The sequence below is a fragment of the Panulirus ornatus genome, chromosome 37, assembly GCF_036320965.1.
Source record: "Panulirus ornatus isolate Po-2019 chromosome 37, ASM3632096v1, whole genome shotgun sequence".
In the NCBI taxonomy this organism is placed as follows: domain Eukaryota; kingdom Metazoa; phylum Arthropoda; class Malacostraca; order Decapoda; family Palinuridae; genus Panulirus; species Panulirus ornatus.
In genome coordinates this window covers 15,389,063-15,407,463 of record NC_092260.1, presented here as the reverse complement: position 1 = coordinate 15,407,463, position 18,401 = coordinate 15,389,063, and the positions used below count along the sequence as shown (strand labels likewise).

Here is an 18,401-nt window from a genome sequence, read left to right as displayed (position 1 = left end):
GCAGTGGAATTTATTAAAAAAGGGGGTGACTGTATTGTTGACTGGTTGGTAAGGTTATTTAATGTATGTATGACCCATGGTGAGGTGCCTGAGGATTGGCGGAATGCGTGCATAGTACCATTTACAAAGGCAAAGGGGATAAGAGTGAGTGCTCAAATTACAGAGGTATAAGTTTGTTGAGTATTCCTGGTAAATTATATGGGAGGGTATTGATTGCGAGGGTGAAGGCATGTACAGAGCATCTGATTGGGGAAGAGCAGTATGGTTTCAGAAGTGGTAGAGGATGTGTGGATCAGGTGTTTGCTTTGAAGAATGTGAGAAATACTTAGAAAAGCAAATGGATTTGTATGTAGCATTTATGGATCTGTTGAAGGCATATGATAGCATATGATAGAGTTGATAGAGATGCTCTGTGGAAGGTATTAAGAATATATGGTGTGGGAGGCAAGTTGTTAGAAGCAGTGAAAAGTTTTTATCGAGGATGTAAGGCATGTGTACGTGTAGGAAGAGAGGAAAGTGATTGGTTCTCAGTGAATGTAGGTTTGCGGCAGGGGTGTGTGATGTCTCCATGGTTGTTTAATTTGTTTATGGATGGGGTTGTTAGGGAGGTGAATGCAAGAGTTTTGGAAAGAGGGGTAAGTATGCAGTCTGTTGTGGATGAGAGAGCTTGGGAAGTGAGTCAGTTGTTGTTTGCTGATGATACAGCGCTGGTGTCTGATTCATGTGAGAAACTGCAGAAGCTGGTGACTGAGTTTGGTAAAGTGTGTGAAAGAAGAAAGTTAAGAGTAAATGTGAATAAGAGCAAGGTTATTAGGTACAGTAGGGTTGAGGGTCAAGTCAATTGGGAGGTAAGTTTGAATGGAGAAAAACTGGAGGAAGTAAAGTGTTTTAGATATCTGGGAGTGGATCTGGCAGCGGATGGAACCATGGAAGCGGAAGTGAATCATAGGGTGGGGGAGGGGGCGAAAATCCTGGGAGCCTTGAAGAATGTGTGGAAGTCGAGAACATTATCTCGGAAAGCAAAAATGGGTATGTTTGAAGGAATAGTGGTTCCAACAATGTTGTATGGTTGCGAGGCGTGGGCTATGGATAGAGTTGTGCGCAGGAGGATGGATGTGCTGGAAATGAGATGTTTGAGGACAATGTGTGGTGTGAGGTGGTTTGATCGAGTAAGTAATGTAAGGGTAAGAGAGATGTGTGGAATTAAAAAGAGCGTGGTTGAGAGAGCAGAAGAGGGTGTTTTGAAATGGTTTGGGCACATGGAGAGAATGAGTGAGGAAAGATTGACCAAGAGGATATATGTATCGGAGGTCGAGGGAACGAGGAGAAGTGGGAGACCAAATTGGAGGTGGAAAGATGGAGTGAAAAAGATTTTGTGTGATCGGGGCCTGAACATGCAGGAGGGTGAAAGGAGGGCAAGGAATAGAGTGAATTGGATCGATGTGGTATACCGGGGTTGACGTGCTGTCAGTGGATTGAATCAGGGCATGTGAAGCGTCTGGGGTAAACCATAGAAAGCTGTGTAGGTATGTATATTTGCGTGTGTGGACGTATGTATATACATGTGTATGGGGGTGGGTTGGGCCATATATATATATATATATATATATATATGGGCATGTATGGGCATCTATGCACAAAAATATATATGTACATGGGTGGATAGGCCATTCTTCATCTGTTCCCTGGCACTACATCACTGATGCAGGAAACAGTGATCCAGTATCATAATAATAAAAAATAAAGAAAATATATCATACACACCCCCTTTTTCAAGACAACAGTAGCTATGTCTTGTTTATCATCTTCTGAGAGGTCTGGTGCAATCTTTAGCAAGATTGGTGGCTTGTGTACTCCTGGTAAACTATCTCGTGCATTCACAATTGCTTCAATCAGCCTTGTCAATTCTTTCTTGTGTTGTAAGTTTCTCAATCCTGGAGTGTTGGGACTGCAAATAATAAGTTTTTCTCACAATTCTGTTTCATCGTATAAACATAAACTCCTTCCTTTCTAAACAGTGTGGTAAAAAGAATAGCTTTCCAAACTACTTGAGAATTGCATGGTATCACCTATTAAATTCAGGTTATTTAATCATATTTTGTTATCTCCATTCATGTTTTCAGTCTGCAAAATGAAACATTCCTACTTCCCAAAATTGACAACAGTTATACTTGCACCATTAAATGTCTCATTAAAGCCATCCATACATAACTGCTGTCACACCTTTAGCATCTATTTTCACTTGCAACACAATCAAAACCCTACAGCATCCCCCTGTAATGTGTCTAGACAAGATTTCAAACTTTCACATGAACAATTTTGTGCTATAGCAATCTAAACTTTTCCATATATCTTACAGCATTCCCCTGTGGTATGTCCAGACAATATTTCAATCTTTCACATGAACAATTTTGTGCTATAGCAATCTAAGCTCTTAGCATGTCATGGGACTTGAATAAATGATGAAGATGTAAGAAATACATGTGTTATGTTAAAGTTACAGGAATGCCAAACAGATGAAATTCTGCAAAGATAGTAGAGTATAATGACAGAGAGAGTCATAAACATGACAGGGTGTAAATGTATAGTTAAAGGTACAGATAGAGGAGATAAACCAAGACAGGGAAGGGTGGACTTGGGAGATTTAGATGTTTTATTTAAAAACTCTAGTGAGGAGTGAAAGATCTGAAGTGGTGTGATAGTGTCTTGTTCACTTAAACTTTCTCAACACCAGTTAAGGATATGATAAGACTTCATTCAATGCATTTCATTTGACAGCTAGAGATGGGATATATTGAAATTTAGCCACTATATCTCTATTCTTCAAGCTAAATCAAGCAAATGGAAATGGCAGTCAAGTAGAGAAAGAAAATGCATGTGGCCATTCTATGCAAAAGGCAATATAAAGAGAGTTTCTATTCACTCAGTCATCCAAATTTGAATAACTCTCCCAGGCAGCATTGAGCACAACACTTAAGTCCACTGCCACATGCTCCTCTAGTCATGGCATAGCTTTTCACGTACTGATGGTCTGCCTGTTGCACCAAAGGGAGTCTTACTGGCTACATGTAGAGCTCCCTCTCATATGGGATTAAATGCAAGCTTTCTATCTCATCAAGAATTCAATCTGGACGCTTCAAAATTTCTACCATTTCCCCCAAAACATCATTATCTAAAACAAGAGAAAAACTGTATGTAACCTTACTGGCTCCAAAATTGTTTTTTAAAAGCACTGGAGATCTTTGAGGGCTGAAGCAAAGAAATACTATCAATGCATCTTCCATATGCAACAGATGGCAAGTAAGAAGGGAGTGTGGAGGATGGAAAAACTCTGCTCCTATATTATCAACTATTAAAAGAAGGAACAAAAGAAGCTAAGCAAGAATTTATTCCAAGAAGGCTCAAGTAATCACTTTCTGACACTACCTCACTAGTGGCATAAAAGGCAAGCTTTTATAGAATAAGTCAATGGATAAAATATTAACACCTATTAACCCTTAAAGCAGCAGCCAACAAGTGAGGTTCTCTTACAAAATAGAGACCAACATCAAAAGTTGTTCTAACATCTCACACATCTGTTTTAATATTCAGCTGACTTACCATGCCATTAGTAGCCTGAAGAAGTCTCTTCCATTGTTAAAGAAACATGAAAAAAATTCTGCTCATTAGTATCCCCACTATCAATCTATCTATATCTCTGATGCCCGTTCCAATTGGAACTCCCTCAAAGGAGTGGCCATTGCAATAGATTCTCCATAACTAATGAACTCCAGAGCTGTTTCTAAGCTTTTAGTACCTTACCCTTAACAGGCCACTGGCAAAAGGCAGCTTTAGCATAGCATTTGATGACGCTCCTACCTAAGGCCATCCAACTGAAGGTCATGCATAAATGGTGATCCCACAAAAAATTTAAAGTTTGCTGGATAACTTTCTCATTAGAAAGAACACTCATAGTACAGTAAAAGTCAGATGGAAAATATATTCATATATATTCATTTTAGGGAGAATAAAAAGATGTTCTGGAAGGAGGTAAATAAAGTGTGTAAGACAAGGGAGCAAATGGGAACTTCAGTGAAGGGCGCAAATGGGGAGGTGATAACAAGTGGTGGTGATGTGAGAAGGAGATGGAGTGAGTATTTTGAAGGTTTGTTGAATGTGTTTGATGATAGAGTGGCAGATATAGGGTGTTTTGGTCAAGGTGGTGTGCAAAGTGAGAGGGTTAGGGAAAATGATTTGGTAAACAGAGAAGAGGTACTAAAAGCTATGCGGAAGATGAAAGCCGGCAAGGCAGCAGGTTTGGATGGTATTGCAGGGGAATTTATTAAAAAAGGGGGTGACTGTATTATTGACTGGTTGGTAAGGTTATTTAATGTATGTATGACTAATGGTGAGGTGCCAGAGGATTGGCGGAATGCGTGCATAGTGCCATTGTACAAAGGTAAAGGGGATAAGAGTGAGTGCTCAAATTACAGAGGTATAAGTTTGTTGAGTATTCCTGGTAAATTATATGGAAGGGTATTGATTGAGAGGGTGAAGGCATGTACAGAGCATCAGATTGGGGAAGAGCAGTGTGGTTTCAGAAGTGGTAGAGGATGTGTGGATCAGGTGTTTGCTTTGAAGAATGTATGTGAGAAATACTTAGAAAAGCAAATGGATTTGTATGTAGCATTTATGGATCTGGAGAAGGCATATAATAGAGTTGATAGAGATGCTCTGTGGAAGGTATTAAGAATATATGGTGTGGGAGGCAAGTTGTTAGAAGCAGTGAAAAGTTTTTATTGAGGATGTAAGGCATGTGTACGTGTAGGAAGAGAGGAAAGTGATTGGTTCTCAGTGAATGTAGGTTTGCGGCAGGGGTGTGTGATGTCTCCATGGTTGTTTAATTTGTTTATGGATGGGGTTGTTAGGGAGGTGAATGCAAGAGTTTTGGAAAGAGGGGCAAGTATGAAGTCTGTTGGGATGAGAGAGCTTGGGAAGTGAGTCAGTTGTTGTTCGCTGATGATACAGCGCTGGTGGCTGATTCATGTGAGAAACTGCAGAAGCTGGTGACTGAGTTTGGTAAAGTGTGTGAAAGAAGAAAGTTAAGAGTAAAGGTGAATAAGAGCAAGGTAATTAGGTACAGTAGGGTTGAGGGTCAAGTCAAGTGGGAGGTAAGTTTGAATGGAGAAAAACGGGAGGAAGTAAAGTGTTTTAGATATCTGGGAGTGGATCTGGCAGCAGATGGAACCATGGAAGCGGAAGTGGATCATGGGGTGGGGGAGGGGGCGAAAATCCTGGGAGCCTTGAAGAATGTGTGGAAGTCGAGAACATTATCTCGGAAAGCAAAAATGGGTATGTTTGAAGGAATAGTGGTCCCAACAATGTTGTATGGTTGCGAGGCGTGGGCTATGGATAGAGTTGTGCACAGGAGGATGGATGTGCTGGAAATGAGATGTTTGAGGACAATGTGTGGTGTGAGGTGGTTTGATCGAGTAAGTAACGTAAGGGTAAGAGAGATGTGTGGAAATAAAAAGAGCGTGGTTGAGAGAGCAGAAGAGGGTGTTTTGAAATGGTTTGGGCACATGGAGAGAATGAGTGAGGAAAGATTGACCAAGAGGATATATGTATCGGAGGTGGAGGGAACGAGGAGAAGTGGGAGACCAAATTGGAGGTGGAAAGATGGAGTGAAAAAGATTTTGTGTGATCGGGGCCTGAACATGCAGGAGGGTGAAAGGAGGGCAAGGAATAGAGTGAATTGGATCGATGTGGTATACCGGGGTTGACGTGCTGTCAGTGGATTGAATCAGGGCATGTGAAGCGTCTGGGGTAAACCATGGAAAGCTGTGTAGGTATGTATATTTGCGTGTGTGGACGTATGTATATACATGTGTATGGGGGTGGGTTGGGCCATTTCTTTCGTCTATTTCCTTGCGCTACCTCGTAAACACGGGAGACAGCGACAAAAAAAAAAAAAAAATATTCATTTATTATACTTTGTCGCTGTCTCCCACGTTAGAAAGGTAGCGCAAGGAAGCAGACGAAAAAATGGCCCAACCCATCCACATACACATGTATGTACATAAACGCCCACACACGCACGTATACATATGTATACATTTCAATGTATACATACATATACATACACAGACATATACATATATACACATGCACATATTCATACATGCTGCCTTCATCCATTCCTGCCGCCACCATGCCACACATGAAATGATACCCCCCTCCCCCTCCCCCCGTGTGCATGCGAGGTAGCGCTAGGAAAGGACAACAAAGGCCACATTTGTCCACACTCAGACTCTAGCCGTTATGTGTAATGCAGAGCAACCACAGCTCCCTTTCCACATCCAGGCCCCACAAAACTTTCCATGGTTTACCCCAGACACTTCAAACGCCCTGGTTCAATCCACTGACAGCATGTCGACCCCGGTATACCACATCATTCCAATTCTCTCTATTCCTTGCATGCCTTTCACCCTCCTGTATGTTCAGGCCCCGATTGCTCAAAACCTTTTTCACTCCATCCTTCCACCTCCAATTTGGTCTCCCACTTCTCGTTCCCTCCACCTCTGACACATAATCCTCTTTGTCTATCTTTCCTCACTCATTCAATCCATGTGACCAAACCATTTCAATACACCCTCTTCTGCTCTCTCAACCACACTCTTTTTATTACCATACATCTCTCTTACCCTTTCATTACTTACTTGATCAAACCACCTCACACCACATACTGTCCTCAAACATCTCATTTCTAACACATCCACCCTCCTCCAGACAACGAAAATTAGTATTAGAAGTAAAGGAAAGCGAGTGCCTTGGAGACTGATTTCAGTGAATTACATAAGGTGGTGATAGAGCATTCCAAAGACCTTGTGCTTATGAAAGAAGAGATGTAACATCTGTACCTAATTTTCTCTATGTAATCCTAGATTAATGGAGGATATTGGTAACATGACAGGTTGAGAGCTAGAATATTTCAAAAGAGGAAAAAATTCCAACAGGTGCTTGCCATTAGGCCTTACTTGTATGTACAGTGAAAGGCATAATATTTCTGCACATACTCATGTTTTTCACCATCAACACTGCTCCTAGATATGAAATAAGAGGTTTCGTGAAGTGTGATTGTGTATGGTGTAAAAGTATGGTTTCTAAAATAAAGAAGTAAATATTTCAATATCCTCCCCTCACTTGCTATCCAAATCTACTTCACACTGAATTTTATAGTGAAAGGTGAATATTTGTAAATATGTTAGTGTGATTTACCATTAACACTGTGCCTATGTATCAAAGCACACTGAGAATTCAAGCTGAATGGAAGAAAGAAATGTCGTTCTCACGTCTTCCTCTCTTTGCAGTAACTGTCAAAAGTGTTATTCACAACCCCTCTGGACACTCATTAACAAGAACTGGTCCAACAAAAAATCAATACTACACCTTTCAGCATTACTTGTAAATGCTAATCCATCACTTAATAATGGAAAGTCTTTTTAAATTTTTTCATTCTTTGGGCTTCTGTGATTTAATTTGCAGACAATGGTTACCAATCAAAAGGTTAATCTTACCCCTAATCATCATTAATTAATCTGACAACTCTGGTTGATTTCCTTATAAAAATCAGTGATAAAATTTCAAAAAGTTTAAATGATTATATTCTGAAATCCATGTAAATAAACATTACACACCAGCATGTGTTGCCAGATTTGGACTGATCAGTTAAGGATAAACTATCAAGCCTTTACCTGGAAATGTTAACCACAAGGTAGTCTGCAACTGGACCAAACTTCTGCACTCCAGCAGAGTAATCATATACATAGTCTTCTGAGGTCTTATTTTTCCCAAGATTGACACCTAAAATTGCTTTTCTAGAGCCTGGAGGAGGTAACTTTGAGAGGCGCTCCAGAACAACTTCATGGCCATCACTGTTGAAGCCATATCTGCAGGAAAATGTTATTAAGTATCTACAGAACTGTATACTTATATCCACTGTCTAACAAAGCATCAGAAGCAGAGCACACAATAGCCATCTTCCCATATCCTGCAAACTGCTCCCCATCTATTTATGTATATAGAGCACAAAAATGATCTGTAAACTAGTGAATGACAAGTCTCAAAGTGATTCACCCATTAACTTTGACAATATGCTCTCCGAATTTTTTGTCCTTATATCATAATATGTAACTCTGAAAGTGTAAGAATTTTTTTTTGTGTCTTTTAGTTAACCAACACTTTCAAACTGCAGAGCAAGAAAACCTCCTAGAGTGTGAATAAAGTTACTTTAAGTGCTGTGCATCACTAAAAATATCAGGGACTACAGAAAGTACTATATTAACAAACAGTTCAATGTAAACATAATGAATTACCTTTGTCTATATAAACACTCTCAGACTAACCTGTTAATGACACCCTGGTCATCAATCATGCGAAACACACGAGGCTTGGGGTTACCAGGCTGTGGGAGTGGAGTTACTGAGCCTACCTCAACAAAACTGAAGCCCATTTTGAAAAGCCCCTCCACAGCTTCCCCATTTTTGTCAAACCCTGCAGCCAGACCAAGGGGTGTTTTGAAGAGTAGGTTCAACACTCTGCATTCCTATACGGAAAAATTACATTTTGGATAACCTCAGAAAATATGAATACTGTAATACAAATATTTCCAATCACTTCATATGCTAATTGCTTATACTGTATTCCACAACTGCATGTAGAGGTAGAAAATGACCCATGGTCCAGCACAGCACCTAGGGACAGCTCCAGGATGTGCTCCATCTGGGAGTGAGTAAGTCCAAACCTCTTTGAGATAGGAAGGGTAGCCACTGAGTTAAGATCCTGTTGGCTTACCCCTGCTTTACACTTTGCAATCCATACTCACAAATACCCCCACCTCCAATAAAACACAACGCTGGAAAACAAACACACCAAAATGACTCATCAAGCACTCTGTGTTGAACACCACCCCATCAGCCACACATCCATATGAAACCACATTTTCCAGACATGTGTGAGTTAAGCTTTCTCATCTTGGTTCTGGACATCACCCATCCCTAACACTACAAACACTGATTCAACATATCCCATGACCATTCATATCCACATTGCAATTACCAATGAACATACTGACCACTTACTGCTCAACTGCCTCACACTCACCCCACATTGGCATACACACTACATCACAGCACTTCATGATTTGGGGGTCTACACAGTGGATAAGGCCAGCTTCATGAGCACTGTAGAGACCTCACAGAAGGAAGAAAGGAGTTCCTGGGGTTGTCAGGTGAAGTGAAGTAGAAAATCTGAACCATGATGTCCCTTCTTGAAATCTTAAAATCATGTCTTATTAACTTTAAACTTATCCATTTTCATAGCTTTTACTTCTTTACCTAGCTTGTTGTACTTGTTCAGTGTTCTACAAAAAAAAAAAAAAAAAAAAAACACCTTACATCCAGCAAAAACATTACTTTGTTCAGTTTTTTGTCATAACCCGTAGTTTTAAAATGCTTATCCATATGTAACTTGTTAAATCATCAAAGACATTCAGAAAATCTACACTTAACTTGCTTTCTTCAGCTTTCTTTAGGATTGGTATATCTACATACCTTCACTTCTAAATTCTTTAGCATTTAGTCTGTTCACCAACCTGTATTTTTTCTATTATCTTTTCAAATAACCACAAGGTCAAGAGCTACCTACCCCTTCCTTCAGTGATAAATGTATCAAAGTAGCTTACTTTCTTAAGAAGAGCAATGTTCAGAGGAAGACAAATCTGGTCAAATATTCAAGGACTAACGCTAAAAAAGAAAGAACTAAATAAGTAAATCTACAATACATGAGTTACTTGTTTATATCTATTTATTATACTTTGCAGCTGTCTCCCACATTAGCGAGGTAGCGCAAGGAAACAGACAAAAGAATGGCCCAACCCACCCACATACACATGTATATATATACATGTCCATACATGCACATATACATACTTATACATCTCAACGTATACATATATATACATATATATACGCTAAAAAAGAAAGAACTAAATAAGTAAATCTACAATACATGAGTTACTTGTTTATATCTATTTATTATACTTTGCAGCTGTCTCCCACATTAGCGAGGTAGCGCAAGGAAACAGACAAAAGAATGGCCCAACCCACCCACATACACATGTATATATATACATGTCCATACATGCACATATACATACCTATACATCTCAACGTATACATATATATATATACACACATACACATATATACAGATGTACATAATTCATACTGTCTGCCCTTATTCATTCCCATCACCATCCCGCCAGACATGAAATGAAAACACCCTCCCCCGCATGTGCGCGAGGAAGTGCTAGGAGAAGACAACATAGGCCAAATTTGTTCACACTCAATCTCTAGCTGTCATGTATAATGCACCGAAACCTCAGCTCCCTTTCCACATTCAGGCCCCACAAAACATTCCATGGTTTACCCCAGACGCTTCACATGCCCTGGTTCAATCCACTGACAGCACATCGACCCTGGTATACCACATCATTCCAATTCAATCTATTCCTTGCACGCCTTTCACCCTCCTGCATGTTCAGGCCCCGATCACTCAAAATCTTATTCACTCCATCTTTCCACCTCCAATTTGGTCTCCCACTTCTCCTCATTCCCTCCACCTCTGACACATATATCCTCTCTGTCAATCTTTCCTCACTCATTCTCTCCATGTGACCAAACCATTTCAAAACACTCTCTTCCGCTCTCTCAACCACACTCTTTTTATTACCACACATCTCTCCTACCCTTTGATTACTTACTCGATCAAACCACCTCACACCACATACTGTCCTCAAACATCTCATTTCCAGCACATCCACCCTCCTCTGCACAACTCTATCTATAGCCCACACCTCGCAACCATATAACATTGCTGGAACCACTATTCCTTCAAACATACCCATTTTCGCTTTCCAAGATAACGTTGTCGACTTCAACACATTTTTCAATGCTCCCAGAACTTTCGCCCCCTCCCCCACCCTATGATTCACCTCCGCTTCCATGGTTCCATCTGCTGCCAAATACACTCCCTGATATCTAAAACACGTCACTTCCTCCAGTTTTTCTCCATTCAAACTTACCTCCCAAATGACTTATCTCTCAACCCTACTGTACCTAATAACCTTGCTCTTATTCACATTTACTCTCAGTTCTTCTTTCACAAACTTTACCAAACTCAGTCACCAGCTTCTGCAGTTTCTCACCCGAATCAGCCACCAGCGCTGTATCATCAGCGAACAACAACTGACTCACTTCCCAAGCTCTCTCATCCACAACAGACTGCATACTTGCCCCTCTTTCCAAAACTCTTGCATTCACCTCCCTAACAACCCCATCCCTAAACAAATTAAACAACCATGGAGACATCATGCACCTCTTTCCTCTCTCCCTACACATACACATGCCTTACATCCTCGATACAAACTTTTCACTGCTTTTAACAACTTACCTCCCACACCATATATTCTTAATACCTTCCACAGAGCATCTCTATCAACTATATCATATGCCTTCTCCAGATCTATAAATGCTACATACAAATCCATTTGCTTTTCTAAATATTTCACACATACATTTTTCAAAGCAAACACCTGATCCACACATCCTCTACCACTTCTGAAACCACACTGCTCTTCCCCAATCTGATGCTCTGTACATGCCTTCACCCTCTCAATTAATACCCTCCCATATAACTTCCCAGGAATACTCAACAAACTTATACCTCTGTAATTTGAGCACTCACTCTTATCCCCTTTGCCTTTGTACAATGGCATTATGCAAGCATTCCGCCAGCCTTCAGGCACCTCACATGAGTCGTACATACATTAAATAACATTACCAACTAGTAAACAATACAATCACCCCCTTTTACCTATAGGAATAATTTTCATCTGATGCCAAAAACAGTTCCCTAAATCAACATCTTTTTTTTTTTTTTTTTTTTTTTTTTTTTTTTTTTTTTATACTTTGTCGCTGTCTCCCGCGTTTGCGAGGTAGCGCAAGGAAACAGACGAAAGAAATGGCCCAACCCCCCCCCCCCCATACACATGTACATACACACGTCCAGACACGCAAATATACATACCTACACAGCTTTCCATGGTTTACCCCAGACGCTTCACATGCCTTGCTTCAATCCACTGACAGCACGTCAACCCCTGTATACCACATGACTCCAATTCACTCTATTTCTTGCCCTCCTTTCACCCTCCTGCATGTTCAGGCCCCGATCACACAAAATCTTTTTCACTCCATCTTTCCACCTCCAATTTGGTCTCCCTCTTCTCCTCGTTCCCTCCACCTCCGACACATATATCCTCTTGGTCAATCTCTCCTCACTCATTCTCTCCATGTGCCCAAACCATTTCAAAACACCCTCTTCTGCTCTCTCGACCACGCTCTTTTTATTTCCACACATCTCTCTTACCCTTACGTTACTTACTCGATCAAACCACCTCACACCACACATTGTCCTCAAACATCTCATTTCCAGCACATCCATCCTCCTGCGCACATCTCTATCCATAGCCCACGCCTCGCAACCATACAGCATTGTTGGAACCACTATTCCCTCAAACATACCCATTTTTGCTTTCCGAGATAATGTTCTCGACTTCCACACATTTTTCAAGGCTCCCAAAATTTTCGCCCCCTCCCCCACCCTATGATCCACTTCCGCTTCCATGGTTCCATCCGCTGACAGATCCACTCCCAGATATCTAAAACACTTCACTTCCTCCAGTTTTTCTCCATTCAAACTCACCTCCCAATTGACTTGACCCTCACCCCTACTGTACCTAATAACCTTGCTCTTATTCACATTTACTCTCAACTTTCTTCTTCCACACACTTTACCAAACTCAGTCACCAGCTTCTGCAGTTTCTCACATGAATCAGCCACCAGCGCTGTATCATCAGCGAACAACAATTGACTCACTTCCCAAGCTCTCTCATCCCCAACAGACTTCATACTTGCCCCTCTTTCCAGGACTCTTGCATTCACCTCCTTTACAACCCCATCCATAAACAAATTAAACAACCATGGAGACATCACACACCCCTGCCGCAAACCTACATTCACTGAGAACCAATCACTTTCCTCTCTTCCTACACGTACACATGCCTTACATCCTCGATAAAAACTTTTCACTGCTTCTAACAACTTGCCTCCCACACCATATATTCTTAATACCTTCCACAGAGCATCTCTATCAACTCTATCATATGCCTTCTCCAGATCCATAAATGCTACATACAAATCCATTTGCTTTTCTAAGTATTTCTCACATACATTCTTCAAAGCAAACACCTGATCCACACATCCTCTACCACTTCTGAAACCGCACTGCTCTTCCCCAATCTGATGCTCTGTACATGCCTTCACCCTCTCAATCAATACCCTCCCATATAATTTACCAGGAATACTCAACAAACTTATACCTCTGTAATTTGAGCACTCACTCTTATCCCCTTTGCCTTTGTACAATGGCACTATGCACGCATTCCGCCAATCCTCAGGCACCTCACCATGAGTCATACATACATTAAATAACCTTACCAACCAGTCAACAATACAGTCACCCCCTTTCTTAATAAATTCCACTGCAATACCATCCAAACCTGCTGCCTTGCCGGCTTTCATCTTCCGCAAAGCTTTTACTACCTCTTCTCTGTTTATCAAATCATTTTCCCTAACCCTCTCACTTTGCACACCACCTCGACCAAAACACCCTATATCTGCCACTCTGTCATCAGACACATTCAACAAACCTTTAAAATACTCATTCCATCTCCTTCTCACATCACCGCTACTTGTTATCACCTCCCCATTTACGCCCTTCACTGAAGTTCCCATTTGCTCCCTTGTCTTACGCACCCTATTTACCTCCTTCCAGAACATCTTTTTATTCTCCCTAAAATTTACTGATAGTCTCTCACCCCAACTCTCATTTGCCCTTTTTTTCACCTCTTGCACCTTTCTCTTGACCTCCTGTCTCTTTCTTTTATACTTCTCCCACTCAATTGCATTTTTTCCCTGCAAAAATCGTCCAAATGCCTCTCTCTTCTCTTTCACTAATACTCTTACTTCTTCATCCCACCACTCACTACCCTTTCTAAACAGCCCACCTCCCACTCTTCTCATGCCACAAGCATCTTTTGCGCAATCCATCACTGATTCCCTAAATACATCCCATTCCTCCCCGACTCCCCTTACTTCCATTGTTCTCACCTTTTTCCATTCTGTACACAGTCTCTCCTGGTACTTCCCCACACAGGTCTCCTTCCCAAGCTCACTTACTCTCACCACCTTCTTCACCCCAACATTCACTCCTCTTTTCTGAAAACCCATACTAATCTTCACCTTAGCCTCCACAAGATAATGATCAGACATCCCTCCAGTTGCACCTCTCAGCACATTAACATCCAACATCTATATAACTAAATATGCACTAACAGCACTTACGTTATCTTTTGAATGAAATCTGATATATGAGTAATTTACTATCACATTCAGGGCACCAAATCACAACACCAGGAACAATATTTAGTGCATTATCAAAAAAATACCTGCATTTACAACATTTTCCAACTGGGCAACATATAAGAGATAGTTTGATCATGGACAAAATGGCAAAGGTCAACTTTAGACCTTTTAGAACTAAGTAGTCAATTATTTTTTTAATTCTTAGTGGCTGTCTCCTGCGTTAGTGAGGTAGCACAAGGAAACAGACAAAAGAATGGCCCAACCCACCCACATACACATTTATATACATAAATGCCCACACATGCACTCATACATACCTATACATTTCAACGTATACATACATATACATGCACAGATATATACATATATACATGCACATATTCATACTTGCTGCCTTCATCCATTCCCGTCTCCACCCCGTCATACATGAAATAGCAACCCCCTCCCCCCGCACGCGCGCAAGGTAATGCTAGGAAAAGACAACAAAGGCCACACTCATTCTCTAGCTGTCATATGTAATGCACCGAAACCACAGCACCCTTTCCACATTCAGGCTCCACAAAACTTTCCATGGTTTACCCCAGATGCTTCACATACCCTGATTCAATCCATTGACAGCACGTCCACCCTCGTATACCACATTGTTCCAATTCACTCTATTCCTTGCACGTCTTTCACCCTCCTGTGTGTTCAGGCCCCGATCACTCAAAATCTTTTTCACTCCATCCTTCCACCTCCAATTTGGTCCCCCAGTTATCCTTGTTCCCTCTAACTCTGATGCATATATACTCTTTGTCAATCTTTCCTCACTCATTCTCTCCATGTGACAAAATCATTTAAAACACCCTTTTCTGCTCTCTCAACCATACTTTTTTTATTACCACACATCTCTTTTACTCTTTCATTATGTACTCGATCAAACCACCTTACACCACATACTATCCTCAAACATCTCATTTTCAACACATCCACCCTCCTCCGGTAACCTTATTTATAGCCAATGCCTCACAACCATATAACATTGTTAAAGCCACTATTTCTTCAGACATACCCATTTTTACTCTCTGAGATAATGTTCTTACCTTCCACACATTCTTCAATGCTCCCAGAACCTTCGCCCCCTCCCCCACCCTGTGACTCACTTCTGCTTCCATGGTTCCATCCGCTGCTAAATCCGCTCCCAGATATCTAAAACACCTCACTTCCTCCAGTTTTTCTCAATTCAAACTTCTTCCCAATTGACTTGTCCCTCAATCCTACTGAAGCTAATAACCTTGCTCTTATTCACATTCACTCTCAGCTTTCTTCTTTCACACACTTTACCAAACTCAGTCACCAGCTTCTGCAGTTTCTCACCTGAATCAGACACCTGCGCTGTATCATCAGCGAACAATAACTCTCACTTCCTAAGCCCTCTCATCCCCAACAGACTGCATACTTGCCCCTCTCTCCAAAACTCTTGCATTTACCTCCCTAACTACCCCATCCATAAACAAATTAAACCATGGAGACATCATGCACCCCTGCCGCAAACTGACATTCACTGGGAACCAATCTCTTTACTCTCTTCCTACTCATACATGCCCTACATCCTTGGTAAAAGCTTTTCACTGAATCTAGGAACTTACCTCCCACACCATATACTCTTAATACCTTCCACAAAGCATCTCTATCAACCCTACCATATCCCTTCTCCAGATCCATAAATGTTACACACAAATCCATCTGTTTTTCTAAGTATTTCTCACATATATTATTCAAAGCAAACAACTGATCCACACATCCTCTACCACTTCTAAAGGAGTTAACATATATTCTTCAAAGTAAACACCTGATCCACACATCCTCTACCAATTCTGAAGGTGTCAATACGGCAAGATATGTTGGGAGTGACGAGATGTTCCTCAATGTTTATCAAGGGTAGATCATCAACCCTGAATGGCAAAACTGCAGCTGCCTTAATCCATAGGTGCCTTTCCCACTCTAATGACCAAACATTCAACATCTAATGCTAAAAAAAGGAAAGAGAACTATATGACTATATCTACGATATACAATTTATTTACATGAAGATAATAATTTCTATTTAATGCCAAAATATTTTCCTAAATCAACATTTATGTAACAAAGCACATACCAGCTCAAGTAATAACACTATGCATAAACTGCATTGCACCAAATCACAAAATTGGAGCAATATTTAGTGCATTATCATGAAAATGCTGCATTTACACCATTTCCCAGGTGGGCAACATTAAAGAGATAATTTGATTTTGGACAAAATGGCAAAAGTCAACTTTAAAGACCCTTTTAGAACTAAGAGTCAATACAGCAAGCTATATGGGGAGTGATGTGATGTTCCTGAATGTTATTCTAGGGTAGATCAACAACCCTGAATGGAAAAAACTGCACCTAACTTAAAGCACTTATCAATAACAGAGAGAGAGAGAGAGAGAGAGAGAGAGAGAGAGAGAGAGAGAGAGAGAGAGAGAGAGAGAGAGAGAGAGAGAGAGAGAGAGAGAGACCAGAGAGAGAGAGAGAGAGAGAGAGAGAGAGAGAGAGAGACCAGAGAGAGAGAGAGAGAGAGAGACCAGAGAGAGAGAGAGAGAGAGACCAGAGAGAGAGAGAGAGAGAGAGACCAGAGAGAGAGAGAGAGAGAGAGAGAGAGAGAGAGAGAGCAGAGCAGAGCAGAGAGAGAGAGAGAGAGCAGAGAGAGAGAGAGAGAGAGAGAGAGAGAGAGAGCAGAGAGAGAGAGAGACCAGAGAGAGAGAGACCAAAGAGACCAGAGAGAGAGAAACCAGAGAGAGAGAGAGACCAGAGAGAGAGAGAGACCAGAGAGAGAGAGACCAGAGAGAGAGAGAGAGACCAGAGAGAGAGACCCATATGAGTATATTCAATTCAGTATATTCCTACAAGTATATTCATAATCACTTTAATGCCAAAAAAAATTTCCCTAAATCAATATTTATGTAACAATACACAGAACAGCTCCAGTAATAACATTATGCACCAAATGCATTTACATTATGCTTTACATGAAATCTGGTAAATGAGTAATTTACCACCATCTTCATTGCACTAAATCACAACACACAGAGGAATAATCAGTGCATTATCATACAAATACCTGCATTTACATTTTCAATCTGGGTAACATTTAAGTGATAATTTGATCTTAGACAAAATGGCAAAAGTCAACCTTAATTAAGACTCTTTCAGAACTAAGGGGTCTATACAGCAAGGTATATGGTGAATAATGGGATGTTCTTGAAAGTTAATCAAGGGTAGATCATCAACTCTATATAACATGACTTAAAGCACTGATACTGATAATATTCTTTTAATCCATAAGTACCTTTCCCACTCTAGTGAGACAGCATCAGGAGCAAATGAAAATTGGCCTCAATTGCACAAATTTAGTCTCTAGCTTTAGAGTACACTACAACAAGACACTACTGTCTAGAGCTAAATCCCAAAGGTTCACCATGATAACTCAACATACCCTGGTCCAGTTCAATGACAGCTCGCTGTCCTCCATATAACAGTTCACTCCAACTCATTCTATCTAAAGCATCTTGCCCTACTGATTGTTGAGACCCCAGTGGCTCACAGCCTCCTCCACTCTATCCTTCCATATCCTCCTCAGGCTGCTGCATTTGAATCCTTGCTACCACCACTTCTGATGCACAGTTCCTCTTTATCAGTCTCTTTTCATTTATCCCCTCCATATCTCTGAACTATTTCTGCTTACCCTGGGTGAATATCTCTGCTACACTTACTATGAAACCTCTCAGCAACAATATCAGAGAGAGGGAAAATAATGCAGGTAAGAAAATAAGACATTTCTTCATAGTAAAGTTATTACACTACATATA

General features: G+C 40.8%; 1 protein-coding gene across 5 annotated transcripts in view; it reads right to left on the bottom strand.

Annotated features, from left to right (window-relative positions):
- The window catches only part of Dhod (dihydroorotate dehydrogenase 2), a 47,598-nt gene that overhangs the window by 6,281 nt on the left and 22,916 nt on the right, over positions 1–18,401 (bottom strand). For all 5 annotated transcript variants that reach the window (XM_071683821.1, XM_071683823.1, XM_071683824.1 and 2 more), the window contains exons 3-5: positions 8,385–8,584; positions 7,734–7,928; positions 1,765–1,948 (exon numbers count right to left, since the gene is read on the bottom strand). In XM_071683821.1, coding sequence (XP_071539922.1) covers positions 1,765–1,948; positions 7,734–7,928; positions 8,385–8,584 — 579 coding nt within the window. The remainder of the gene's footprint in view (positions 1–1,764; positions 1,949–7,733; positions 7,929–8,384; positions 8,585–18,401) is intronic.